Source organism: Eurypyga helias, unplaced genomic scaffold (assembly GCF_000690775.1).
Source record: "Eurypyga helias isolate BGI_N326 unplaced genomic scaffold, ASM69077v1 scaffold7361, whole genome shotgun sequence".
NCBI lineage: Eukaryota > Metazoa > Chordata > Aves > Eurypygiformes > Eurypygidae > Eurypyga > Eurypyga helias.
The window spans coordinates 146,147-173,421 of NW_010231871.1; the positions used below are offsets into that span (position 1 = coordinate 146,147).

Here is a 27,275-nt window from a genome sequence, read left to right on the forward strand (position 1 = left end):
TTGGTTTGGATGCGTACAGAGAGTGACTATGACAGGGAAAACCCTGTGTAGCAGGCTTCATATGCTGCCGGCCCTGCACAGTATTGTATCATAGAATCATGGAATGGTTTGGGTTGGAAGGGACCTTAAAGATCATCTAGTTCCAACCCCCTGCCATGGTCAGGGACACCTTCCACTAGACCAGGTTGCTCCAAGCCTCGTCCAGCCTGGCCTTGGATACTCCCAGGGATGGGGCATCCACAGCTTCTCTGGGCAACCTGTCCCAGTGCCTCCCCACCCTCCCCAGGAAGAATTTCTTCCTGATATCCAATCTCAATCTCCCTCTTTTTGTTTAAACCCATTACGCCTTGGTCTGTCACTCCCTACCCTTTTAAAAAGTCCCCCCCAGCTTCCTTGTAGCCCCTTCAGGCACTGGAAGGCTGCAATAAGGTCTCCCCAGAGCCTTCCCTTCTCCAGGCTGAAGCCCCCAATTCTCCCAGCCTGTCCCCATGGCAAAGGGACTCCAGTCCTTGGAGCATCTCCGTGGCCTCCTCTGGACTCGCCTCCGTATGTTACCAGGCTCTGTAAAACACTCAGTAAGTAGAGTGACAGCGAGAGAGCACAGGTGCAGAAAAAGAGATGAGAGATTTGAAAAGGAGAGCATTCATAGACGGGAAATTATTAGAACAAAGCAGTGCTCAAATCTCACATTATTTAACAAAAAATCAGCCGGACAGATCACAATAACCATAGTTTTTGTTCAAATGAAATGTGTTAGCATGGTTTAGAGAATCTTTGTACTGGACTGGATCCTGGTTTCTGACGACACAAAATACAAGCATCATAAATCTTGAACTCAGATTTAAAACTCAGAATCTTTCTCCTGTCCAACAAGCTCAAAGTTTCTTCAAAGGAAGCGACAAAAAGTACCCAACAGATTCCCAGAAAATTCCTACTTCTCCTGCTTCACAGCAAAAGGCAAACAGGTATTCAGGTATCTTTTCTCACGGGAAGGATTTGCAGACACTCTTGTCTGCGCCCAGCTCTCTTTTAGAGCTGGTGCTTTCACCGATATGTAACACTCACAGGTTTTATTTTTGTCTCCCAAACGATTATTTTTGGTTTAATCTCCCTAATCATCTTCTGGGGTGGCTTGCCCCTTTCCCAAGCTAAGAAGAGCTGGACTGCTGAATGTGGGTAAGCACCCACCCACCCACAACCCTCTTTGCCCTGTGCTGTGTCACGTATAAGAAATCAGAGGCTCACACAGGCAAAGAAATCTCCATGTGAATTGTCTTGAGCTGTTTCTAATTCTCCCTCTAAACTCCAAGAGATGGAAAGCAGCATAATATTTAATTCTGACGTTTAGTCTTCTGCTAGCCACAACAGAGGAAATGCTGGCCATTTGGTGCAACAACAGATCACAATAACAGACTGAAATAATCTCCCGGGCACACTTCAGCTTGGTCGACATCATCAACATTGCACTTATTCCCATCAACCTGACGACTTCTTCCCTGACAAAAGCTGTATCACTAAATGAAAAGTGATGAATGGAGTGGTAGGATGTTATCTATGTTATTGAGCATGTTAGCTTCTGAGAGACTTGAATTTTACATAATTTTAGCTGAGCGTCTCTTTTTGCAGAACTAGTTTTGAATTGGAGCCTTAATCTTTGTCCCTACTACAACTGAATCAGGAACATACAGTAAGTAGTGGGGTGTCTAATCTGCACTAGAATGACAAAAGTGCAAGTACATGCAACCACAAAATACAAAAAAAACCCCAATAAAAACCAGAAACAAGACCACATTCAAGTCTATATCTTATGCTATCACTGGTGCTGGTTTTTTGCCCCTTGCTTGTACCATTATTGGGCTAATGAGATCCAAGACACCCAGGAATTACAGAAGAAATAACATAAGCAAAAATTTTGCCATGTGAGCAATCTCGAGGAGATATTCTTTTTTTTAACTGATTAATTATTAGGACTTGATAATGCCAAATCAATACATAATAAAAAAAAAAAGAGCCCCATTTCAAAACAAAGTGAATGGTGACTGAATTATGAATCTCACAATGTTGAAGGTAGCCTTTTCTGGGAGAAAACCGCTATGAACCATACTTTCTAGTTTGCTTTTTTTTGTTTGTTTTTTCCCCTCCCATCACCTCTCTTATATGTAAAAGGGTGTTCTCAGCTAATAGCCTGCTGCTAATACCTTACACTGGAAAGAAACACAGCATAATTCCTCAAAAAAAAAATCCTGCATGTACTGAAAGTAATTAATGCATCAGAAAAAATACTTAAAAAAATTTCCAGAGGCAGTCTTTGAGATTTTAAGGTAATTACAATATTTTATGAGCCATTAATAAAAGTGTGAAGAACATTGCAGCAGTCATTTATAAATACATATATTGTCATCACATCTAGGATTAGCTGTCAAGGAGAGTTGAGGTAAATTAGAGGTCTTAGTCCAGATTCTGCTGTACTGAAGTTGCTGTGTGGGGTTATAGCAAACCCGCAGCTGAATTAATGCTCTTCTCTCTACTTATTGGCCCTGACCACTCCAGGAAAGTCTTTTGAAAGAGAAAGGGAAGAAGGGACATGAGGAATTTAAGTAGTAAAGTAAATAATCCAAATTCCAGTTAAAAAATCGAATCATGTCAGTTGAGCACTTCTCAACAGTTCCCTTTTCATCTGAAGGAACTCGCTATCTGCTTTAAAGAAGGCCTAATAATTCAGAGCTGACACTACATTGCAACATACACTTTTTTAGCTTGTACAGAGCATCCAATTAGTCTAGGTATGCTTTTATCTCCGGGTTTCTCTGCCGTAAGATCAGCTATAAATCTCATTTGTACTCCAGGCTCATTAGTCCTCCTTTCATTCCAGTTCTTTCACTGGATAAGCCAAACCGCATACATGCAAAGTCCAAAAGGTTCATCTGGATTCAGCTTGTTAAGCTTCTTTCTACTCCATCACTTCCCAGACATTTTTACAAGAAGGTATTTGGAATAAAATAAAATAATAAAAAAAAAAAAAAGAGGGCCTACTGCTAACAACACTGTCATACAAAAATTTACTAAACACGTTGGAAATTCAGGGGTATATCCTGCAAAGCATTTAAAAACTCTGATCGTTTACTTATTAATAAAGGCGGGGAAGCCCTCTTTCCAGTGGAAACAGCAGAAAACAGCATGTTCTGGTGGAAGAACTGGAGTTGATCTGGGAGAAGAATAAAAGCTAAGCGCTCATAGCCAATGAAATTACACCTCACACTCGTGTGAGAGGACACACGTAACACAACCAATAGCCCCTCAGGTTCAGGAGGCCACTGTCATGAACTTTCTTGGTCATTGTTGCTCCCTCTCCATCTTCACGTGTGTATAGACACAGTGACAGACACCTGAGGATGCCTCAGGAGACCTTCCAAATCTCATTGCAAGGACCCTGAGATGTGTGGACATGCCACTGCACCGCAGCCGTATCCTTCCCTAGTTATGCTGTGCAAAACCAGCTGATGTATCCGCTGAAAAAAATGCTCCCATTTGCCAGGATGGCTTTTTTCCTCAGAGGAAACACAGAACAGGTATTGTCTCTGCATGGATGCTCCCTGGGTTTACAATTACAAGCTTGATTTCCGGGAACACTTTCTCTTCCGCATCTCAACAGCCTTTTGCACTGCAAACACAGCATTTGAAGGGGAAAGCTCATTTGAAGATTTTGATTTTCCCTTTCAGACCAGGCTTTGGGAAGGACAGACAGCACGGTACTGTATACAGCTGTGGGTCGGCACGAAGAAAGACAAAGCCTATTTTCTAGTAGATACTTAGAAAATGTTCAAAATGTTTTGCTCTTATGAACAAGCATTACTTCCTTCTCATGTCTTTATATCACCTATCCCCCTGGGAACCCATGGCCATCTTCCCTTGGGAGTTTTGCAACCATTGCTCGGCACACAAATGCCTCTGTGCTGTTCGGTCACTTGTCTGTATCCAAGTAAAACTGGTGACTAAAGCTATTCCTCTGAAGCAAGAATACTCTGTGTCTGCTTTCTGCAGATTGGAGAACAAGACATTATTTCCCACTGCCTCAGAAAATGAGCTATCCATACTCAACTACCTTCCTTTCCTGATCCACAGGGAAAGGCAGTGACATGATCACCTCATACTGTTGGCTGCTACTGAAACGAATTAAAAAGAGACCCAAGGCTCTTATTTCAGAGTTACTATACTCCAACTCCAAGTCTGCCTAAACCAGGCTGCCTCTTAATCCAGCCATTTCACAGCAAAGCTGAGACGTCCACTTGTGGGACTTACTACATGTTTAAAATCCTTCAGTGCCGTAATAATCAGAGCTGTTTAGATGCACATTAGAAAAAAAACTTCCAGAAGGGACCAGACACTTGATGAAGAAAATACCCAGAGAAGCTGTGGATGCCCCATCCCTGGGAGTGTCCAAGGCCAGGCTGGATGCGGCTTGGAGCAACCTGGTCTAGTGGAAGGTGTCCCTGCCCATGGCAGGGGGGTTGGAACTGGATGGTCTTTATGGTCCCTTCCAACCCAAACCATTCCATGATTTCTATGAAAATCCCCATGGAGCATTAACATGCTGTATGCTTTGTGCGTTTAGCAGGGAAGTATAAAACACATCTTTGTGTAAACAAAGGAGAGAGAAGGAGAAAATCACATTTACCTGCCTGTGTATTCAGATTAATGAAAGGAGCAGTTCATGCGCAGCACAATTCCACCCTGATAACCAGCTGGAGTTAAACACCCCAGGTGGAATTGTGGATTGCTGAAGTTAAAGCAAACTTTTCTTTACTTCAATGAGGCCTAGAATTTTGACTAAGAACATTATTACTGTGAAAAATCAGAGTGTATGACATTATTATGCTCACACATACAACGGCATCATCACAGTTTACTTACCAAAATCCTGAGAATCTATTCTTGCACCTGGCTGCTTAAAGGGATGCACCACTTTTATCTCCGCTGGTGGAAAAAACGATGGCTTGAGGCTAATTGTAACTACCACTTTTCCAGTATACTTGTTGGCTCTCCATATCATACCAGATTTCATCTCCGAGTAGTACAGGTGCTCAGCAAAGAGAGACATACCAAGCAACTGATGTCTACAACAAAGAGAAGATAATACAGCGTGGCACATTACCTGATCCCGCTATGTTTACTCACTCATACATTTTATGAGCATATAGTTCAGTCAAGTTCATTATAAATAACCTTTCTTTGTGTCTTATATTATAATATAATATTATAATTATAATAATCTTATATCTTATATTATCATATGAGAATCTGATGAGGTGCCAGAGGCTTTTCCAAATAATCCAGCACCCAGAATCCTGCAGATTTGCAAGAAATAGATGCAAAATGGATAACCTGCATTTCCCACAGGTTATATGAGCTGTTGTTCAGGACTCACTCCATTGGCAGAAAAAGCCTAGGTATCACCCTGCTTCTGGTGAACCCAGCAACTAACCCAGACACTTGCTTTGTTGAGGGATGTAGGTCAGATAAGTTCCCCTATCTCCTAATTTCCAGTGCCTGCTCTGACACTTCTGACTGTCCCAGGAAATCAGGGTTGTGGATGGAGGGGTAGGAGTAGAGCATTCTTAAATCCATCTTGCTGCTTCCCCTATTGCAGGCATTTAGTTTCCATTCGCTGGTCAGTTATAGCAGCCAGCAGGAACTGGAAAAGGGACCAGTTTTAAATAAGAGGAAAAGCAAAAAAAAATACTTTTGACCTCCACTTTCTCATACACATTCCAGGTGGAAAAAGGAGAATCCATACTCCCCAGGCTCAAAGGGAAAGTGTTGATGACCTAGTGAACACCAGCCAACCCGAGGGAGAAAGGGAAAAAAGGTAAGGGAAAATTCAGTGTGTTCTGGCAGCGTAGGGAGAAACCAGCTTTGTGTTTATCATATGCAAATGCTGTGCTGCATATTTAAACCAGCAGGCCAGTGAAACGGTGGATTTTTCCCATTTTGCAGTTGGCAATCCTTATTACGCCACACCGACAGAAACTGTAGTGCCATAAGTTAACTTTTTCCCGAGTATCTCAGCCGAAAATGTTCCTCACCATGGAGCATCTCTACCACTGCAAAGCACAAAGGCCAAATATTAACAGCCCCCAAAACCACATGGGTCCAACAGCCCCCTCAGCTGCGCTTAGCCCCAGGGAGCAGAGGGGAAGGAGTCTGTTGAGTAGGACAGTTTTCACCACCCCTGCTGACGCTTCCCGGGAAGCCTGAGCACAGGGCATTATCCCAGCCTCCCCCCTGGCAGCGAAGGAGGACAACAGGCTTAGAGGAGGATAGGAAAGACCTGATCTAGCTCAGTCTCTTCAGCACAGCTCAGACACCTGAGCTCACCCACTGTGACCTTGGACAAACCATTTAATCTCTTTGGTTTTGGCTTCTCTATCTGCAGAAAAAGGCCACTAACGAACACTCAGAGAGGATTTCTAAGGATCAAGTAGTTATCATTTGCTAAAAGCTTGGAAGATGGAGAGTATTTAGTGGCAGTATTATCCTTACAACAGTGACTATTTCCCATTTTCCTATCAGTAGCTGTAGATTTACAGTTATGGCCTGTTCACACTACACTTTATGCTCCTTATTCTGCTATGAGCTGACAAAATAAAAGGGAGAATGAGGAAGAGAGCTTAACTGTATCCCTGGTACGTGAGTGTTTTACTTCTGGCAAGCTCAGGAAAACTTACCGGACAGAATTCTTGAGCAAACTAACAGCTCTGCCATCATAGTCACACGATCCAATATGGGAAACTTCTTTCCCGTGGTCATGTTGGATCCAGTACAGCCTTGTGTCAACCAAATCGAGAGAGATGGCCTTTATTTTATCTGTGGTTCTTAAAACATTTCTCACACCACTTCCAGCGAGGGACACTCGGTGTATGCTGGAAACTGTACCCTCTGAAGACCAAAATAACAGCCTGCAGGCAAGAGAGGCGTGTTATGAAAACCAGCAAGCAAACCAACCAAACCCATATTTGCAAGTTCGCATCACTGCTACACACTCCTTGTTTAGTTGCTCCGAATACTGAATTTTTCAGTCTTGCCACAGTGCTTTCAGAACCAAAACTAGCAATAAAGCAAGGGGCTTCCTTAATACACACTCACTTATTTCAGGGAAGACCCAAACACGTCTCCCCTTAACATACTCCTATTAAGAGTGGAAATAATTATTGACAACAAAGCGTTGTCTGTTTAACAGAAACATTATTACCACTAAGGGTTGTTTTGTCATTTTAATAAATATGTTTCTATCAGAGGCTACATGACTGTTCAGGAAGCAGTGAGGTACTAGAAATTTCTCTCATGAAGGTCAAGGAGGAATCAGCCCAGTTTAACCACGAAGCACACTGTCTGCTCTCTGCTTTATTTGGCCATGCAGTCAGAGAAGGAAATGGGAATAACCTCTCAAATCTACAGGGAACTCCTAAAAACCTGGGGAAAGGCACATCTTTGAGGCAGATACGCATTGCCCTCGGGGGAGGAATGTATCTCCAGAAACTCTAGCTTGAACACATCACTTAAGTGCTTAACTTAAAAATAGCATCTCTATTATTGTTCTCATTTCTTTCTACCTTCCTACTGGTTACAGCAGCCGGACTATGCTGTCATTAAATTAAGACACAGTCAAAATACAGCTACAATACTCAAAACAGTCACACACTGAAGCTGCTTATATGTCAAGTTATTCATGGGTCAGAATGCAGATTTACTGATGAGGCTAAGGTTAACAACAGTTCTTCCAAAATAGCAAGTTATCCCTCATTCATGTGTACTGTATTTTTTGTTTTGGTTTAGATTCTTTACTTTGGTTTCCAATACGCAAAAATCCCAAACATCACCATCATTTTGCTGTGTCTTCACAAAAATTGCAGAATTTATATGTACAAAACAATGTAGCATAAAGCCAGCTTTAGTATGATTATTTTAGTATTTTGTTAAAGGCCCCAGAATGGATTAGATCTCACTGGCAAGGGACCTAAACCAGTAGGAAGAATCAGGCTCTGCTTCTCAGTCTCTCTTCACTATTACATATTCTACAGTTATCTTAGGTTATTAAATACATAAGTGAAAATATAGTTCCAGGACAGCCCAACTTATATTGCCATTTTAAAACACTTTATTAATATCTGCTTGTATTTCTATAGCACCTGTTATTTAAGAAATGTCAGTACTCTGAAAGTTTGGACCAATGCTAGGATTCATTTTACAGATAAGGAAAATAAGAAACAAAAGTGGTTACAGTCTCTACGCACAACACTTGCAAATCAGTGTAGGGACAACATACGATATCAACAAACGGGAAGACAAAGGAACAATGAAGACTAGAAACTGGTTTGAGTAACTGCCAGTCCTTACTGCCTTTGTCCTCCATTTTTCTTTTGTCTTAATCCTTATTTTTCATAATTTCTAAACACCTTTAAAAATAAAATCAATCTCACAGCAATAGTTATATTACTACTGCTAAAATAACCCTATCACTGCTAATATCCAGGCACAACTTTTGATAAAAACTCTATTATTAGGGTATCGCATTGACCTTCACTGTTGAATATATTTGAAGGAAGTAATTTTTAATACAGATTTAGCTCATGTTTATGCTTAGTTTTAATTCACTTCACATGAAAAATAGAGCCCTCAGGGTTTCCATACCAGCCAATTGCCATAAGGCATAAAAATGATGTTAGACTTTGTGGAGTCTACTTTCTTCACAGTTTATTATCACCTGTCTGGCATCCCTGTAAACTCATGAGTACAGCTTTTATACACGGCGCATCACACTTAGGTGAATACATGCACTTGAGTCTCCCCAAACTTTCGTGTAAGTCCAGCAAATATATTCCTAAAATGTCATTTGTAATACGTGTTTTGATGGCATTTGACAGTGGGTTTGAGGACTCGTGAATAGTTCCAAGATTGGTAAATACTATATTCAAGAGCCTATTAAAAAAAAAAATATATATATATACATATATATAGGCTGATGTTCAGGCCTTTAAATCCCCCCAGATGACTCCAAAGAATACTAGGAATGCTGCTAGCAGCAGAAGGTTGGTTTATGTATAAATGTACTAGGAAAGGACACATAAGACAATACTAAAATAGTTTCACGCACTGCTGAGCAACTTTACTGCAGATCAAAAGTGGCAACAAAGCCAAGCTTTTGCTGGATGAAAGAGTAGCAAAGTCTCCTCAAGCTTTTACTTCTGCAACTTTAATGGAAGAGGCTTATGTGCAAAGGGAAATTAGGACGGAGAGACTACCATGACAATTCATACTGATAACTCTTGAGGAGGCCAAATGGCTTGCATGAGCATGGTTCTCAGTGTCAGTGGCTTGAAACTGAAAGAAGCATCTTTATGAAGGCCAAATTACCAGCAGTAGTAGCGTCAGAACCAATATTCAGAGCAAATGACAAAGAGACAAGGGAAACAGAGGCAAAACTGTAAGTTTAGGCTTTTCTTTCAGAAAATAACAATTTATGTTCTAAGTGAGCCCAAGTGACTCCCAGCATTTGCAGGCATCGTTCCCCTTGCTGATCCAACCCTGCTTCCTGCTGCCATGAAGCTTTGCTGTCTTTGAGAAAGGACAAGCAACGCCTCTTTTCCCTAGACCTCCTCACTAGCAAATTTTTCCCTGACGACCAAGAGCTCTAGATTCTGCATTAGGCTTCAATGGGCTTTTTTCACCCACGTCTCTGTTTCTCTCTTATATGCTTATTAACCTTTTATCCTCTTCCATCAAAGTTCGAGGAGGTATTAGATAATAGACAATATACTGTACACAGACTAGCCCAGCAGCCTGTAAACCACAATCATAGTGCTTTGCATATTTTGAGTCCCTTTCAATGAAATTACTAACCTAGTTAAAATTACCTTAGCTCAGCATCAATGCTAATCCTTGTGGGACGACCAACGTCTCTTAGAAGGACTCGGCGTTTCTTCCCATTCATATCTGTCGCTTCTATGGTTGCTTTCTGCCTATTGGCCCAGAGGATGTCATGGTTTATCCAGTCGACAGCAAATCCTGAAATGCCTTTGTCTATGTAACACAGTCTCTGTAAACATCAACAACAAAAAAGGTTGACAAGAAGCATCATAACGATTATCCTAAACTTGATTTTCAATATAGAGAATAGAGGGCCAGACTGAAGCTTCCCATTTCATTCCTTCGCCTGCTTCATTTTCTCTCGGACTTGTAGATATTTCTCATTATTAATCACTTTCATTCAGCCTTTGTACTAACACATACCCCTTCTGAACTGAGTGACATCCTGTGAAAGAGGAAACTATTCTCCATGAGAAATACACTGAATTAATCTTTTAGCTATGACTTCTTGCATTTGGCACACCAGACCTGTACTGTTACAGATGGAAGACTCCCTAAACACACAGTTGCTGGACCCTGATCCTTAAAAATCAGTGTAAAACACATCAGTGAAGACTCCACATGGGTACAGGAACACCAGCCACCTCTCCCAAACAAAAGAAGGCCCTCCCAGCATTGAGGTTCAGCCACAACAGCCTGTCTGCCCTTCTTAATCAGCCAGACGCAATGAACTGCACAGCTCCTTCTGAACAAAGGGTGAAGTGCTAAAAGAAGCATTTATGCAACCATAGAAACCAATAAAAGGTTTGAGAAAAAATGAGGAGGAATTCAAGCGCATTCTTCTCATACCATTTGTGCCAGTTGGAGTTACAGTAATCTGGAAGACAAACTTCCATAATGCCAGGGATTAATTTAAAACTGATAGAAACATTATTGTCTTCAAAGCTTTACTTTGTCTGAATTTCCTCTCCTTCATTTTTAACTCCACTTCACTCAGTCCACACAAAATACTAAATGTCCTGTGAATGCCAGTAAAACAGCCTAGAATCAGGATCATAAGTACTATTACAACAGCAAAACCTACTTAATAAGTCTGAAGTGCTAATCAAGGAACACAAACGGCAGAATTGTACCTAAAGGTTTCCGTGGAGGAGTTTACGCCCATTAACTTGGAGGACTCCAGAGACCTGATTACTTTACCTCTCGTTTTGTGCCATTCAGGTGAATTCTTTGAAGTAGTCGCCTTTCTGAGTCTACCCAATACACTTTCTCTTCTGTATAATGAAAATCCATAACCGTTGACTGACCGGTATCAGCCACCAATCTTTCATGATTGGTCCCTTCGGTGTCAATTCTAAAGATGGCATTTCCATGGCTAAAAAGTAGGAATGGTGCAGGGTCTGGTGTGAGGAAAACAAAAAAAGACCAATTTTAACAGGTAAGCATTGCACTTTTGCTGCATTATCATAGAATCATGGAATCACAGGATGGTTTGGGTTGGAAGGGACCTTAAAGACCATCTAGTTCCAACCCCCTGCCATGGGCAGGGACACCTTCCACTAGACCAGGTTGCTCCAAGCCTCATCCAGCCTGGCCTTGGACACTTCCAGGGATGGGGCATCCACAGCTTCTCTGGGAACCTGTCCCAGCGCCTCCTCACCCTCTGCACGAAGAATTCCTTCCTGATGTCTAATCTAAACCTCCCCACTTTCAATTTAAACCCGTTACCCCTTGTCCTGTCAATCCCTGCCCTTGTAAAATGTCCCCCCCAGCTTCCTTGTAGCCCCTTCAGGTACTGGAAGGCTGCAATAAGGTCTCCCCAGAGCCTTCTCTTAAGTTCTCATCAGTATTATACTAGCCAAAGAGAAAGATCAGGATCTAACCATCTCTCTCATATTTTAATTATAACTTCCCAGGCATATCACAGAGAACCAATAAGATATAAATGTAATGGTCCTTTCACATTTAATTCTGAAAGTTAGCTCAAAAATTTGTCATGAGCCTGAGATTGCAGAGATTGTTACCACTAATCCCAAACCCTACAGCCTGGTCAGAGTTCATGCATGCCAACAGAGGTTGGGAGAATTATGCCATGGATGCGTCTCCAAGCTGAAGACCGCTCCCAACTATTGCGCTACAGCAAGAATTTGTCACAGAGAGGTGGTCTGGAGTCTCACTTTAAGTATTGAAACAGGGAAATTGAAGATCCTGAGACACGGCAAAGGAAGAAGCTAGAGACTGTGGAGGTTTCTTGTGACGCAGAGGGCTGAAGGAAACATAAAGCTTAAAACTCTTTAAGCTCAACAGCAGCAACTCCTTCCAGACAAAAATCATACTGGGTGAAGGCTGAAGCGTATCAGTAACTTAACATGTGTTAAAATGAAACTTTTCCATGTTATTCCAATTATGCCCCAAACTCTAGAAGTCCAATTAAGGCTGAAAGCGCTGAGAAACCAAATAGCCTTAATCCAGCCTTAAAACTGGGTGATAAGTATGGAAGTACAATTAGTAGGACCTAACAGTTGGCGCTGCAGATTATACCACCAGCCCAGTTTTATCAAGTCCTCCTTGTTATCTTAGAATATCACCACAGGGCATGGTTAAGATTGCTCAAGGAATCTTTACTGCATCTGCAAACCACAATGGTCATCATTTAGGTAATTTGAATATTATGATGTCTATCAATCCTGTAGCAGAGGAAAGGAGTTTATATAACCAGTCACAATTTAGCCTTCATTTTAAAAAGAAATATTTGGTTTGGGTTTTTTTCTAATTATAAAAAAAAAGGGGGTGGAGGTGGGGAGTGGGGTATAAGGCCTAGTCTTTAATTTACCACTAAAACAACATTCAAAGAAGGAAGTTCATTGTGGTGGTAATGCTGGGGGGATTTAGAACACGGTTGCCTGAAACACCAGATTATGGCATACAAGCAGTGCTCTAACCAAGTGATTCTGAAATGCAATTGTTGATACAGCTCCAACAAAACGGCATCTTTCAAGCCTGTCTAATAACTTGTTGAATTGATCTTCCGGCAATGCAAAGCGATTCTCCATTTCTCAGGGATGGATGTTATCCAAGATGCACCATCACCATTTTTCTTGCATACATATGTTTGAAAATTAAACTGGTTTTATTGACCAGTTTTTCAAACATTTAACTAAATATCTTTACTATTAGCATGAAACCTGAGGTCTTAAATTCAACAGACGTCACTTTACAAATTTTATCCAGCTGTTCCACCTTCATCGCGACTGTAAGGTGGTTTGGTTCAACCCCTTTCACAGCAGAGGACTGAGACCAATTTTGATCTCCCCAGGTGAAGAGTAAGTTAGGCAGAAGTTCCAACAAGCACCGAGGTGTAATTTTCTTCTGTTCACAACGAAGATGATCAGCACTCGGTAGCTCTACTGACAGACTCTTGTGTACGCCAAGTTTTCCAGCTATCGCCCAGTTGTAACAGCTGCTTCTAGGATTCTAGTGACTCGTTTTTTCTGCTGCTATTTGCACTGAGCAACCCCATGTGAGAATATTTAAGCTATGAAGACTTGCTTTACGTAAATGGTAAATGAACGGTGAAGTGTAGCAAGGTTGATTTATCTCAGGAATTTGACAGCTGTACTGCATGCATTTTTGCCAATTAGTTCACCAAGAGCATTTGTATTTGTTTTTGTCCTTTCCACTCTCTGATTTTCCTATTAGGTACCCATGAATGAGGGTTGTAAATGGAACAGGGACCAAACAAATCTAACTTTGACTGCTGAGGCACCAGTCACATTTGGGACAATGTTATCACGACTTTAATGAACATGTGAACAACATGTGCATCAAAGAGCTTCCTGCCTTTAAAACATGAGGGTATTTCACTTGCTGTACCCACTACAGGAGGGTTTATACCTAGAATCAGGGATTCCTTATCCATCACAGTAGCTTCTGAACCATCATTCACTTTCTACTGATTCTATAAATGTCAGCAATAACGCTAAAAATAATTAGTGTCCTCCAACAGTCAGATAGGCTTGTTCTTTGAAAGATACCCATGTGCATATGTCACTGTGAGGTAACGTCTGTTTTCACTTCTCTTCAGAAGTAAAGAGTTTACAAAACATTTGATTTAAATAATTATTTAAGGGGATAGAGGTTGGGGCAGGACTACAAATATCCATCTTGGGTCATTGTGAGTCAGGTGTTGCTGTCAATAACGATGATTCTAGGAGCTGACTGAACTGAGTGTGTTGGTGCCAATCTGGGAGATGCGCAGAATACTTTTGGTTCTGCTCATGGTCCCAAAGGCTACATACGCAGGGACTCAAGTACAGCTCCGACTTCTTCGGTCAGAAACATGCCCTGTCGTATCCCATCTCCACATTAGGGAAAGTCCCAGGCAAACATCAGTCAGAAAAAGAAAATCTGAGCTCCTGGATCAGAAGGGAGCTGTAGCATATCTCAGACAAAAACCAAAAGCAGGCAAAACCAAGATGGAGAGGGGAACTTCAGAGCATTCCCTCCTCATCAGGAGTACCAGGAGAAGTGTGGCCAGCAGGTCGAGGGAGGGGATTCTCCCCTCTGCTCTGCTCTTGTGAGACCCCACCTGGAGTGCTGTGTCCAGCTGTGGAGCCCTCAACATCAGAAGGATATTGACCACTTGGAGCGAGTCCAGAGGAGGCCGCGAAGATTGTCCGAGGGCTGGAGCCCCTCTGCTGTGATGAAAGGCTGCGAGAACTGGGCTTGTTCAGCCTGGAGAAGAGAAGGCTCCGGGGAGACCTTATTGCAGCCTTCCAGTGCCTGAAGGGGCTACAAGGAAGCTGGGGGGGACTTTTTACAAGGGCAGGGAGTGACAGGACAAGGGGTAACGGGTTTAAATTGACAGTGGGGAGGTTTAGATTAGATATCAGGAAGAAATTCTTCCCGCAGAGGGTGGGGAGGCACTGGGACAGGTTGCCCAGAGAAGCTGTGGATGCCCCATCCCTGGGAGTGTCCAAGGCCAGGCTGGATGAGGCTTGGAGCAACCTGGTCTAGTGGAAGGTGTCCCTGCCCATGGCAGGGGGCTTGGAACTAGATGATCTTTAAGGTCCCTTCCCACCCAAACCATTCCATGTTTCTATTATTCTCATACTTTAGATGCAATATCCAAAGTATAATGTAACATCTAAAATAAACCTGCCCCTGTACTCTGCTCTGGTGAGAGCCCACCTGGAGTGCTGCATCCAGCTGTGGAGCCCTCAATATCAGAAGGATACAGACCGGTTGGAGCGAGTCCAGAGGAGGCCACGAAGATGCTCCGAGGGCTGGAGCACCTCTCCTATGACGACAGGCTGCGAGAACTGGGCTTGTTCAGCCTGGAGAAGAGGAGGCTCCGAGGAGACCTCATTGCAGTTTTCCATTATCTGAAGGGGGCCTACAAGGGTACTGGTAGAGGACTTTTTACAAGAGCCTGTAGTGATAGGACAAGGGGTAATGGGTATAAATTGAAATCAGGGAGGTTTAGATTAGATATCAGGAAGAAATTCTTCACAGAGAGGGTGGTGAGGCACTGGGACCGGTTGCCCAGAGAAGCTGTGGATGCCCCATCCCTGGATGTCTTCAAGGCCAGGCTGGATGAGGCTTTGAGCAACCTGGTCTAGTGGAAGGTGTCCCTGCCCATGGCAGGGGGGTTGGAACTAGATGATCTTTAAGGTCCCTTCCAAACCAAACCATTCTATGATTCTATGAAACCAATCAATAAAATCCAACTAGATTATCTTCCCTGGGTAGTGTCCGTTGAGGACAAAGTGAATGTTATCCAAAGGCCATGGCTGTGGATGGTTTCCTGTTAGAAGGGCTAAAAACTTTTAAAATTTAAATGCATCTTACGCATTCAAAAAATCAATTTATACACTCAGGACAGAGCAAGAGTGAGAAAGAACTCACAGTAGCACTCCTGTCAAGAAACTGCCAAAGGGCCAAACCAAAAATAAGGGCTTCCTGCTTATGATTTCACAGCACTGTGCCTAGAACACACTGGACAGACATCAATGCCAACACAGTGAAAGAGGCAAAACCAGTAAAATCTTGTGTATTGCCATGTTTTCCTGGATGTAGTAGGGATGGGTAAGAGAGTTTAGAGTTCCAAGCACACACAGAGAGTGTACATATGGAACAGGGAGCCATTGCTTAGTCCTGTTCATTTTCATGCATTCATTCATCTTCCTATCATCATACTTTCTCTTCTCCACCATCATTGTTGGGTGGTATCCACTTTTGGCCTTGCTGCTTACCCACACAGTAGAGGAGATAGTTTTTCCATCAGTGAACCAGAGCACCCCAATCGCTGCCCAGTAGGAACCAGCTGGGCATGGATCACTGAAGAATAATGCTCACTAAATCTCTACAGCTCTTTTTTAGAGATCAAAAAAGAAAATGACCTTACCGTTCACATAGCAAGATCGTTTGTCGATATCCAAAGTGTAGCCGGGCAAACAGGAACAGACATAGGACCCAGGAACATTGATGCAGGTTTGGCCGCAGGTTCCCAAACCGCCTTCAAGGCATTCATCGATATCTGAAACAGGGTTTTGAACAGATCAGGAAAATTCAGCTAGCGAAAGTAGAAAAAAGGGAAAAGAAAGAATATCCTTGACATAGTTGTCCAATGATAAATTGGTCACAGAATTTCATATCCCATCATTAAAATGGAGAGGAGGATGGCTGCATTGCTTCATGCATCGGTTGCAGAATTATTGTTTTGTCCGTTGTCACATGCACAGTCATTTTTATTCTTCTGGAAGACCGTCCAGGGAAATTACCATTCTCCCTAGTGTCTGGGCACTCTGGTCTCTGATTGTCCAAACACAGGGAAAAGACATGGCTCGTACTTAATTTCTGTGATTTGCGTTATCACTATGCAAATGCTGCCTGCAGCTGCTTCCACAGTAATAACTTTGTCAACAAATTAATGAAATTTGCAAAGCAACAAACAGACTGCCACAGCACTGATTTCCACATTCACCTCGTTTTTGTTTGAGTCAGGTCTCAAAAATACATACAAAACACTAAAAAAGCCACACTATATACCAACAGCAACAAGCGCAAACCAAGACAATTAGCAAACTAATTAGAAACTTGACTTTTAACTGGTAGATTAGGCTAAAGCCTTTAGGAATTAAAAGATATTTGAGGTATTTATGATGTTTTATCAGGACTTGAAGCAGTAACTACCAGTTAAAGTCCTAAATTAAGGACTTTATTAAAAAAAAATATAAAGGAGGAACATATTTTACACCAAGGGGGAAAAGAATTAAACTCTTTGGCAGTACTATGGATGATTGTCCCAGAAAATTTAGATAAACATCAGCTCCTACTGAAAACAAATGCATCTGATAGCAACTTCCCAAGGTGCTTGCTATCTGACAGTACCATATCCAGGCATTTCGTGTATAACCACTGCGAGGGTTGCTCTATGGAGCAGCTTTTTCCCTGCCCAAGATCTATTTGATGTCAGTGGCTTTTGTTATGGCTTTTAATGCCTGACTTTGAACACACAGGAAAAAAGGAATCAACACAAATTATTTTAAAGACACACATATGAGTTGGGGTGTTCAGCCTGGAGAAGGGAAGGCTCCGGGGAGACATTAGAGCCCTTTCCAGTGCCTGGAGGGGCTACAAGGAAGCTGGGGGGTACTTTTTACAAGGGCCTGTAGTGACAGGACCAGGGGGAATGGGTTTAAATTTGAAAACGGAGATGGAGATGGGACATTAGGAAAGAATTCTTCCCACAGAGGGTGGGGAGGCACTGGGACAGGTTGCCCAGAGAAGCTGTGGATGCCCCATCTCTGGAAGTGTTCAAGGCCAGGCTGGATGAGGCTTGGAGCAACCTGGTCTAGTGGAAGGGGTCCCTGCCCATGGCAGGGGGGTTGGAACTAGATGGTCTTTAAGGTTCCTTCCAACCCAAACCATTCTGTGATTCTATGATTTCATTAAGTCACTAAAGGACATTGGTTTATAACCAAAATTACATATATGTATTGAGTTACTCCATGCCTATCTCACAAAATTTTTTTTCTCTATTCCTGATCAAGAATTTAGGGCAGCAGCAGAAGGGCTTTTCCTTGGATAACTTATCTTAGATGATCATTTAAATCAAATACAAATTATCCCAGTGCTTCAGGAGGTCTGTGAGTGTTAGGTGAGCATTCCCCTAATTCAAAGAAGGTCAGAAATGTCATCTCACGATAACTGCAATCAAATGCAGTTTAACCAACTCACACCAGCACTTTCAAATAAACTTTCTCTCGCAGTTACCTGGGGAGAGCTAAGCAACCAGAGCTCTGGTACCCCATTCCTCTGGGAAACTGTCTCCTTCAACCCTTTGAAGTATTGCATGCAGCAGAAGTGTTTAGGGGTTTTCTTCTGAGTCAGGTATCCAAGTTGTTCTAAGAGAGAGTCTGTACAGACTCGGGAATGTTGCCATACAACAGATGAACTAACCTGACATCATATGAAACGTAATCAGAGCACATGCAGCTGATTTCTGGTTACAAAGGTAAAGCAGGAGCATTTTCAGCAACTTAATTCCATAAAGCACTCTAATTCTAACCCCAATCTTCTTCAAACAATCAGCTTTCAGGACCATATTTTCTCACAGACTGGGGATATACATGCCATTCCCCACAGCATTAAAGGAATAACTCCTCCAAATCCCATCTCTAGAGAGGTTTGACTGGCTTAGAGTTTTGTTAGTGGGCTACAGAAACCGTGAGCACCAGGTTGCTGTTTTAAACCTACCTACTCTGGCTAACATTGCCTGGATGTCCTTACAGCTAAAGGGCTCTTGGATAACCCATCCGGGAGGGCTTTGGTGACCTCCGCTCATCAGCGTTAGCAGAGACGTGAAGGAGCCCGCAGCCATGAACACTGTTTGTATCTCTCCCTGATGCACTGGTTTGCAACTGGAGTAACTGGCTGACTAAGCCAGAGTAGTTGTTAACCTGATCTAGTCACCAGTACGAAAGCGGGTGCAAGGCTGCTGACAAAGGCTATACTGCAGTTCACATCAGCCAATACACTTTTATGATAACAGTGGCTTGTTAAAAACGTTATATCTCAGAGGAAACACAACTACGGGTGACAAAACCAACAGTGTAGATACGAGATTTCTCAAGACAGAGACCATTTGACTAAGCAATGTGAAATGCTGATGAAAGGACTATTATTCAATCACAATAAAGAGCACATTAAATAAGATAGACCTGACCTACAGATTGCATCTGGAAGGTTGCTTACGCTGACAAGGATTTGGGTTCATACTGGACAGAAAGCTGACCTATTAGAATGTTACCAGGCAAGAAAATTCAAACCACAACACATATCATACAGGAGAAATGGGTGACAGTGGGGAAATAATTTTACCTCTGTATGTGGCAGTGGTCAGGCTATCTTGGCATGCTGTCTGTATTTCTCAGTTATCAGTTGTTAAAGGATCCTGAAAAATTAGGAAGTGTATACAACAAGGACAAAAAGCTTGATTTGTGGGTAAGGAAAAGTGCTTTTCTGTGAGACACTTGAAGAGCTCAGTCTGCTTAGATTATCAGAAAGAAGTTGGGGAGAAGGACTGACCGCAGTATATAAATCCCTTCTCAAAGAAAAAGTACCAGATTTTCTATAGGAAAATATATAATCTTTTGTAGGAAAGATTAACAAAGGCTGAGAACTGAAGCCAGGGAAATCAACTTCAGACATTAAATTCACATTTTCATAGAATCATAGAATCACAGAATGGTTTGGGTTGGAAGGGACCTTAAAGCCCATCTAGTTCCGACCCCCCTGCCATGGGCAGGGACACTTTCCACTAGACCAGGTAACAGACGATTTTAACAGGCAGTGTGATTCAATAAGGGGACTAGTTACCCAAAAAACCTGTGAAGGTGTGAAAAACATCAGTGGATATTCTCAAGTCAAGATCAGACTGGGAAGACACGCTTTAACCAAGCACAGGTTACTGGGCTATGTACCAAGGCAACAGGACAATGACTTGCTAGTTACAGGATGGATTTTTCAGCTTTATAGGAGCACACAAACCTGACCCTCCAAGAAACAGCGCGCTGATGGATCAGCCTACAAGGATTTACGCTGCCTCCCCAGAAATTGTACGTGAAGAGAGGATTTCAGGGTTATCAATCTGCCCCTTTTCATCACCACCAAAATTCACACGACGAAGCAAATCCCACACATACCCAAAAGCGAGGTATCGCCCCAGCTGAAGAAAGGTTATAGTGGAAGAATAACCACCCAATAAGAGACCAAGGGCGCAGCGGCAACAGGCGACTTGGCCACCAGAGAGTGACCCTTCCTGCGGTAAAGGGGAATGGCCAAGACACACAACGCTGTTGTACAACACGCCGCAGAGCTGTGGACGTTCGGCTTTTATGGCGCTAAGAGTGGAAGAGGGTCCCATGCTTAACGTGCTCTCTTCTTTGCTTGAAGTACAAAAAAAAAACCCCAAAAATAGGCTGTTTCTTAAGGTTTAGGAGAACTCGATCATCAAACCATCCCTCAGGTGTAACTAGCAGTGCCTTCACCTGCGCCCTTAGTGCCGAAGCGAAGCGCGGAGTTGCATCCTGCTGTAGCTGTTCTATGTGTCCTGGCAACCACATCCCCCAGTGGGAACTTTACCCTGTGAAAGAAATCGGCTTAGTGAACACAAAAGCTGTCTGCAGTGCCTTGACAGCCAGCCCTGAAAGGAAGAATGAGGTTCTGCTCAGTTCTCAAAGGCTTCTTTATGCAAAAAAAAAAAATGCCTTCAGAATCAGCAAAAGCGATGAATCATGTCATCATGATGTTGGCAGCTCTCAATGACTTTGCATACAAATATGCTACTTTATTGAGAGTCCTGAGAAAGGCTCTGATTGCAGAAGGTGAAGCATTAATATGCCTGGCAGGGATAGAGAGAAACCACAGGGAGACAGAACTTGCATTTCATTATGGCCCCAAACACATACATTATATACATAAAATATACATGTGCCAATACACACACTCAGATTTGGTTTCTGTGGAGCTGGATTTGGGATTAATTCAGCCCGCTATATCTAGCCACCACCATAATCTTTTCAACAAGGCTGAACATGAAATTTCATCTAGGTTACAAAGAAAGCAGCCCATCCTTTATCTACTTTGTTAAAAGCATATGGCTCAAAGAACAGAAGACAGCCAGAAATGGAAAAAGGTGCTCCATCTATCAGCAGGGCACAATAAAATAGATGAGGCACAGCTCAGTAAGTTTTCTCTCTAATTTTAAATGAAGTTGGAAGTACAGCCTGATCACTCACAACTTTTGAGAGGATAGAGGCTGTGAGGTGCTCAAATACTACGGTAAGAAACACAACAAGGTGGTTATCAACTCCTGGATCTTTCCAGGCCTGAGCCACAAAGGTGATCATATCACCGATGTATGACAGCAAGAGCAATCATAGGATTTAATCAAGGATCAAGTAGAACCAAATTTAGAATTGCAATAAAATTGAGAAACTACTTGGAGACATCTTGAAGAGAAATGGTAAAAAAAGATCTCAAGAGACTACAATGTCTTTAGTTTTCTACCTTTCCGGACTCAGATCTCAAAGGTTTGGGCACTGGAATTGAAAAAAAAAAAAGATATATATTTGGGTTGCTTTTGAAATAAATCCGTAACTATAAAATGAACCTCTACTTCCCGGGTCATGCAACTTTCGACTACCGTTACTGGCTTGCCTTTCAAAGATGAGTTCACGGGGCTATCATCTCACTCTCTTTGAAAGGCATCAGCAAATACTGTCCTCCAGCTCTCTTTAAAATCAGGTTTCAAATTAGATACCAGAATGTAGAGTCAGTTTGGTTTAAAACAGAACACAAAATTAATATCTGCTATTTTCCATGGAGCAAAGCAACGACGAGTCTTGCAGCATCAACCACTGGTCCTGGAGTCTGCGCTTAGCGCTCTTCAGGATTAAGCTTCATGTGACACCATTTCTGTCATTTCTTGTAGCATATTCACTGCCTTCCTATTCTGATCTGAGTTTTTACAGCTAAAGATAGTATTTGTCTACATTCAGCTGGGTCCAATTTCCAGAGAATTCAATGGGAATCTCCTTGTGGATTGGTCTGTGGGTTCAGACCCATGTTCAAGAATTCCTGACTATTATTTGGTCATAATATTTTTAAGCCTCTTTCCCCAAGGCAGTACAATATGAAGTGAGCTAGCTGGAGGACAGCTACCGAAAACAAGGAAACAAGCATGCCTCGACCACAGCTCTTCTGAAATAGAGAGGGATACAGCGGGCTCTCCACAGATTTATCCCTATGTCATGACAGGGGCAGACACCACAATTCCCCATTTCGTTGGCCCTTACTGCCCCTTATGCGGTGCTCGCAGAGAAAGGAGAGGTGTGAATTAGTAAGATTTGGGCATTTTATATTTCTCAGAATAAGAGAAATAATAATAATAAATGATAGCTAATAAATCGTAAGTTTTAACAATGTCTCTTCAGAAGGCTGTATGGAGCAAAGTGAAGCCAGTATTTAGCTCATTTGAAGACTTAATAGAGAGATGAATAACTTAATATTCTGCACCACCACTGCTCCATGGCAGGAGGGTGGAGAACGGTGAGGAAGAAAGGAGGGGAGCTTGAGACATCTGACTGCAAGAGCTGACCTAGAAAGCTGCAGTTGTCACCTTCAGTTGCAGGCTGTAGCTCTGTAGGAATGCGCAGCATGTTAGCCCTGAAGAAGTGACAAGGTCTGATCAGTTAACGTCAGGAGTTAGTAGAGATGTGCAGAATTTAAGAACCTATAGTTAGGTAAAACTTCCATAATGTGTGTTGCGTTTTGCCTTCTTCAAAAACTTTTTTATAATGTTGTTAGTTTTGGGGTTTGTTTTTTGGGTTTTTTTGTTTTTGTTTTTGTTTTTGTTTTTTTTTTAACCAACTATCTTCCTTCGCTTTTAAAACTTACAAAATGAATATTCAAAGTCAGCCCTGAAGCCAAAGTACACCTCCAGTCTTGCAGTATCCAGAACGTAATATATTTACCTAGGGTAGCCCAAGACTAACAGGCCCTAGTATCTAGTCTAAAATTGATAATGCAAGGGGCTACTCTAGGGGCTTCTTTATCTAAAGTGTCATGTGGGAAACAATTTGGTCTCAAGTGGGGAAAGCATCTATACATCACAAAATAAGAAAAAACAGTGCTGTTAAAGCAGTACTTCCTGAGGGCACAGGCAACTCATTCCAAGAGCCATAGGGCCAACCCCCTGGCATATTATGGTCAAGTGTTAGAAACCAAAGCTCTCCCAGGACCAACTATGCACATGGTTTTACCTTGCAGGAATAACTCCTGTGTAGCCCAGAACTTTCTTCTTTAGAGGTAGAAGGTTCTACGTTTTCACAAGGGTCTAAGAAAGACGAGTTATTTAAATGTAACTCAGTCCCCAGTCCTGACGTTAGCTTAAAATAAAACTATTAAATCAAGATGTCAATGCCAAAATGGCAGAAACGCTTCCAGTTGTACCGTAACTTGCCAATAAACTGCTATGCTCATCCTTGTTCTGATCTCATGCTCAGTTCTCCCCTATTTTCTCACAGACCGTGTGTTGTGGGGGACACAGCCCCGCTGAATGGCCTCTCCTGTCTTGGCATATCGAGTCAGGATTCAAATAATCTCTCTTAAAATAACCGTATAAAATTATGTGAGACATTTAGGGTTAGATTTCATTATCCTTCCACAGGATGAGAAGGTCTTTGATCTTTGAATATCCCTAGAAATAAAAGGAACTAATTAAGAAGTGAGCTATTTAGCAAGGTAAGAAGATCTTCACCTTCATCTGTAGGAGCAATATGGAAAACACATCTAGAAAAGCCTGCACACTTCCCCCTAAGTGTCCCTTGTAACAGTTGACTAACAGAGCAGACACCACCTCAATCCGGGGTAGTCCTGGTGGCTGGCAGGATGCCACCATGCCACCATGGTGACAGATGACAAAGAGCAGTTTACAATTGGTGTATTTATTACAGCTCACCAAGAACCAAGCGGAGCTTGCTGCCGTTGTCCACAGTTCAGTGCTATGAGTCACATCGCCCACTCACCGCTTTTATCCCCACTATTACCTTCAAAGCCTGCCTCCAGCTTCCTACCACTTGCTTCCACTCACGTAATTAATGAACTAGAATATCATACGTCCGGTCTTCGGGTCAGAACACGACTTGTGTATCCAGCATACAGAAGAACCCACGCCACTGAAGCATCCTTCAGTCTTACGTTTCATGTCAAAATTTCAGCTTTGCTTAATCCCCTATTTTCCAGCTGTCTCTAACTAAAAATATGCCCTAGCACATTTTTTATTTATTCTATGTTACATGGAATAGCTCAGAGTATCATAGGATCACAGAATGGTTTGGGTTGGAAGGGACCTTAAAGCCCATCCAGTTCCAACCCCCCTGCCATGGGCAGGGACACCTTCCACTAGACCAGGTTGCTCAAAGCCTCATCCAGCCTGGCCTTGGGCACTTCTATGTCACAATAACATTAGCTATTACATGAAAGACAACTTCTATTTCTATTTCTTGCAGGGTTTGCTGAACCATTCTGTTCTGGTCCTTTATCTAGAGTCCCCTGTTCCTACTGCACCTGAATGTAGCTAATTTGCAACAGAAAAGACATAATCCAGTACAGGTTATCTCCATTAACTGATGTACATCAATATGCAAAATATGTCAACAGAAATAAAAAAATACATCTTTGCAGCCTTTTGAATGTCAACATTTAGAGTGCATTTTGACTCATTAAACCATAGCCAAGCAATCTCATTTACGTCAGTAGGATGCTCTTGTTACACGTGAGCTCTTAATTCGGCAACCCAGTAGAAATCCTAACTAACGCCCATCACAACCAGCTTGTGGAAGCTGCATACGTATTAGCAAACAGTGCTGACCTAGAGGAGAGGCTGTGGAAAGGGCAACAGTTGCTGAGGCTACGGCATACACAATGCACGTATTTCAGGTTGAGGTTAAGGAGAACCAGGTCTAGACTGGTCCCATTAACTCCCAGCCCTAAGTCTGTTGGCTTGAATCCTTAGAGAGTGTTTCCTCATCTCCTTACTGCAAAGCCCACGACTGCATTGGCTCTGGCTTTCTGAAAAAGAAATGATCTCCAAGGTAGCAGGGTAGGGAGAAGGGCTCTGTCATTCTTTGGCTTACAGTTTGTAAAGAGTAAGAACCTGCATTTCACACATTCAATTCACAGGAGGCGATTACACTAATATTAGCGTCCCACATTCCATCCAGGCTTTAGTACCGCACTGTCAAACACACCTGCAATTCGTCTATCGCATGAGACGTTTTATTAAGTATAAACACACAGAGATACATGCACCAAAACCCATAGTTTTTAAAGTTATCTAGCCTTCATCTATGTATATACTAGAATATAATCATTAAAATAACCTTTCATTATGCATACAGAAATAAAAAATACACCTACACACAAATTTTACCTATACAGAAGCATGAATATGTGTGTGCACACGTACTGAAAATACAGAGACATTAAAGCTATGGCAAGGAATTTTTGGTAAGTAGGGAACAGTTCAGATCTCTTCATGATCATATAACAGTTTACCCTGCTTTCTGATAGTTAAGCTGACAGAGAGGTGACAGATTTCTGAACAGCACACTAAAAAAAGTGAGTTCTGTTCATTAGGAGAAGCAAAAGATAGCGAGAAGCTGATTTCTCAGTTCTGCCAGTACAACACACAAGCAGTCTGTAAAAGAAAAAAAAGCAAAAACAAAACAAAAAAAAACCTCTGTGAAAATCATAAATCTCAATTAAGAGAGTACAAATGCAATTTTCTTAATCTGCGAATGATCAGCAACTTACCTACACAGGCAGAGTTTTCGGTCTTTAATCGGTATCCATTAGGACAGTTCCGGTGCTGCAGAGCTGAGAGGCTGACAACACCAATTTTAAAAACCAAAGGCAAAAAAGCAACAAGGAAGAGAAACATAATCTTGAGGGTATTTCTTTTTTTTTTTTTGCACTGTCACTAGAGAAAAACTATCTTGCATTCAGTCATATCCAGGACAAGATGAGCGCGTGTAATCCCCAAAGGCTTCTGCGATCTCCCCCTTTACACTCAGACATCTTATCACAATACCAAGTTTTATCTTTGCCTTGCTTCCCTTGTCACTTTAGCCCTTACTGTGTCTGACTACAACCTTGAAGAAATTCCTCGGAGATTTCTTCCTCACACACGGGGTTTTTTCCTCTCTCTTTCGTTCCTCTTTTTTTTTTTTTCCCCTCTCTTGGAAGCCAAGTATGAAATGCCTGACACTTGCCACAAATTTAACACAGCTTAACAGCAATGCTCACAGGGATCGCTGCGAATTCCCTTGCAACACGCAAAGCTGCTGTTTAAATCTTAAAAAGCAGCGAATTTGGCAAACTGTTCCCCGCAGCCCTCAGTGGAGTACAGGGAGCGAGCTCTCCAGGTACCATCCCTCTCCGAGACACAGTTGCTCTTCCCATACGAACTTGGACGGAGCCCTCTTTTCTTTTTAAAGCTCTGCTTGCCCCACCTCTTCTCTTTTTAGTACCACTTGAGTGAACCCTGTGTTTGCAAATAGTGATGTGGTCAGTGCCTTACTCCAGGGAACCGAGCCAGAATGCAGATCCCCAGCCACCCATCATAAATACAGCCTGTGCAGCAAAGCAGCCCCTCTGCTTGAGAAGTACCTGCGGCACGCCAGCTGCGGTTTATTCCTCGGGGATTGTAGGCAGGTTTGTACCACGCCGGGGCAACCATGATTAGCTGCATTCATTGTAATATTGTCGTGTATTTTACCAGCAAAACCAACGTTGGTCATCAAAACATTTCATGCAAAAAAAAAAAAGGGGGGGAAAAAAATCCCTCATTTCTCCAATATATTTCAACTGGAAATACAAATTGGCTTAAGGTCGACTTCAGATCGAGGGTATGCATTTGTAATTCCGATTTCAAAGGGGTCGCAACCGTCCCTCTCGGGTCTGAATTTGGCCCTCCTACATTTCCAGGAAAACACCTGCTGTCAGAGACCAAGGCAACGTGTTGTGAACCTGCGTCTCTCACACACGTCGCATTCCTCTATCTGCACACACCAGCGCTGTAAGAGGCTGCTGTTGTCGTGGAGTGCTCTTTTACACCTCGTTTGCTGAGGTAAACTAAGGAAATTCCAGGTGCATCAAGCTCATAATTCTTCCAGTATTGAAAAAAAAAATTTAAAAAATCCTTTTTCCCAGTCGAAAGGCCCAGCCCAGCAAAGCTCTAAGAGCCCAAACATAAGTGAGTTGCTGAATTTTGAACGCGCTGAGATTTAAGCAGGTGTTTAAATGGTTGACTGCACCAGGCTTTGCCGAGCTAACCATGGTAA

The 27,275-nt window shown here is 42.4% G+C and overlaps 1 protein-coding gene across 2 annotated transcripts in view; it reads right to left on the reverse strand.

Annotated features, from left to right (window-relative positions):
• EGF (epidermal growth factor) overlaps positions 1–25,955 on the reverse strand; it is a 62,497-nt gene extending 36,542 nt beyond the window's left edge. Inside the window, exons 1-6 of one of the 2 annotated variants that reach the window (XR_727960.1) lie at positions 25,747–25,955; positions 16,271–16,402; positions 11,065–11,264; positions 9,912–10,093; positions 6,726–6,956; positions 4,912–5,114 (exon numbers count right to left, since the gene is read on the reverse strand). Coding sequence is in view for 1 of the 2 variants with exons in the window: in XM_010161249.1 (XP_010159551.1) it covers positions 4,912–5,114; positions 6,726–6,956; positions 9,912–10,093; positions 11,065–11,264; positions 16,271–16,402; positions 25,747–25,873 (1,075 nt within the window). In the remaining variant the exon portion in view is untranslated. The remainder of the gene's footprint in view (positions 1–4,911; positions 5,115–6,725; positions 6,957–9,911; positions 10,094–11,064; positions 11,265–16,270; positions 16,403–25,746) is intronic. The other variant, XM_010161249.1, reaches the window with a different exon arrangement.
• Positions 25,956–27,275: the final 1,320 nt, after the last annotated feature.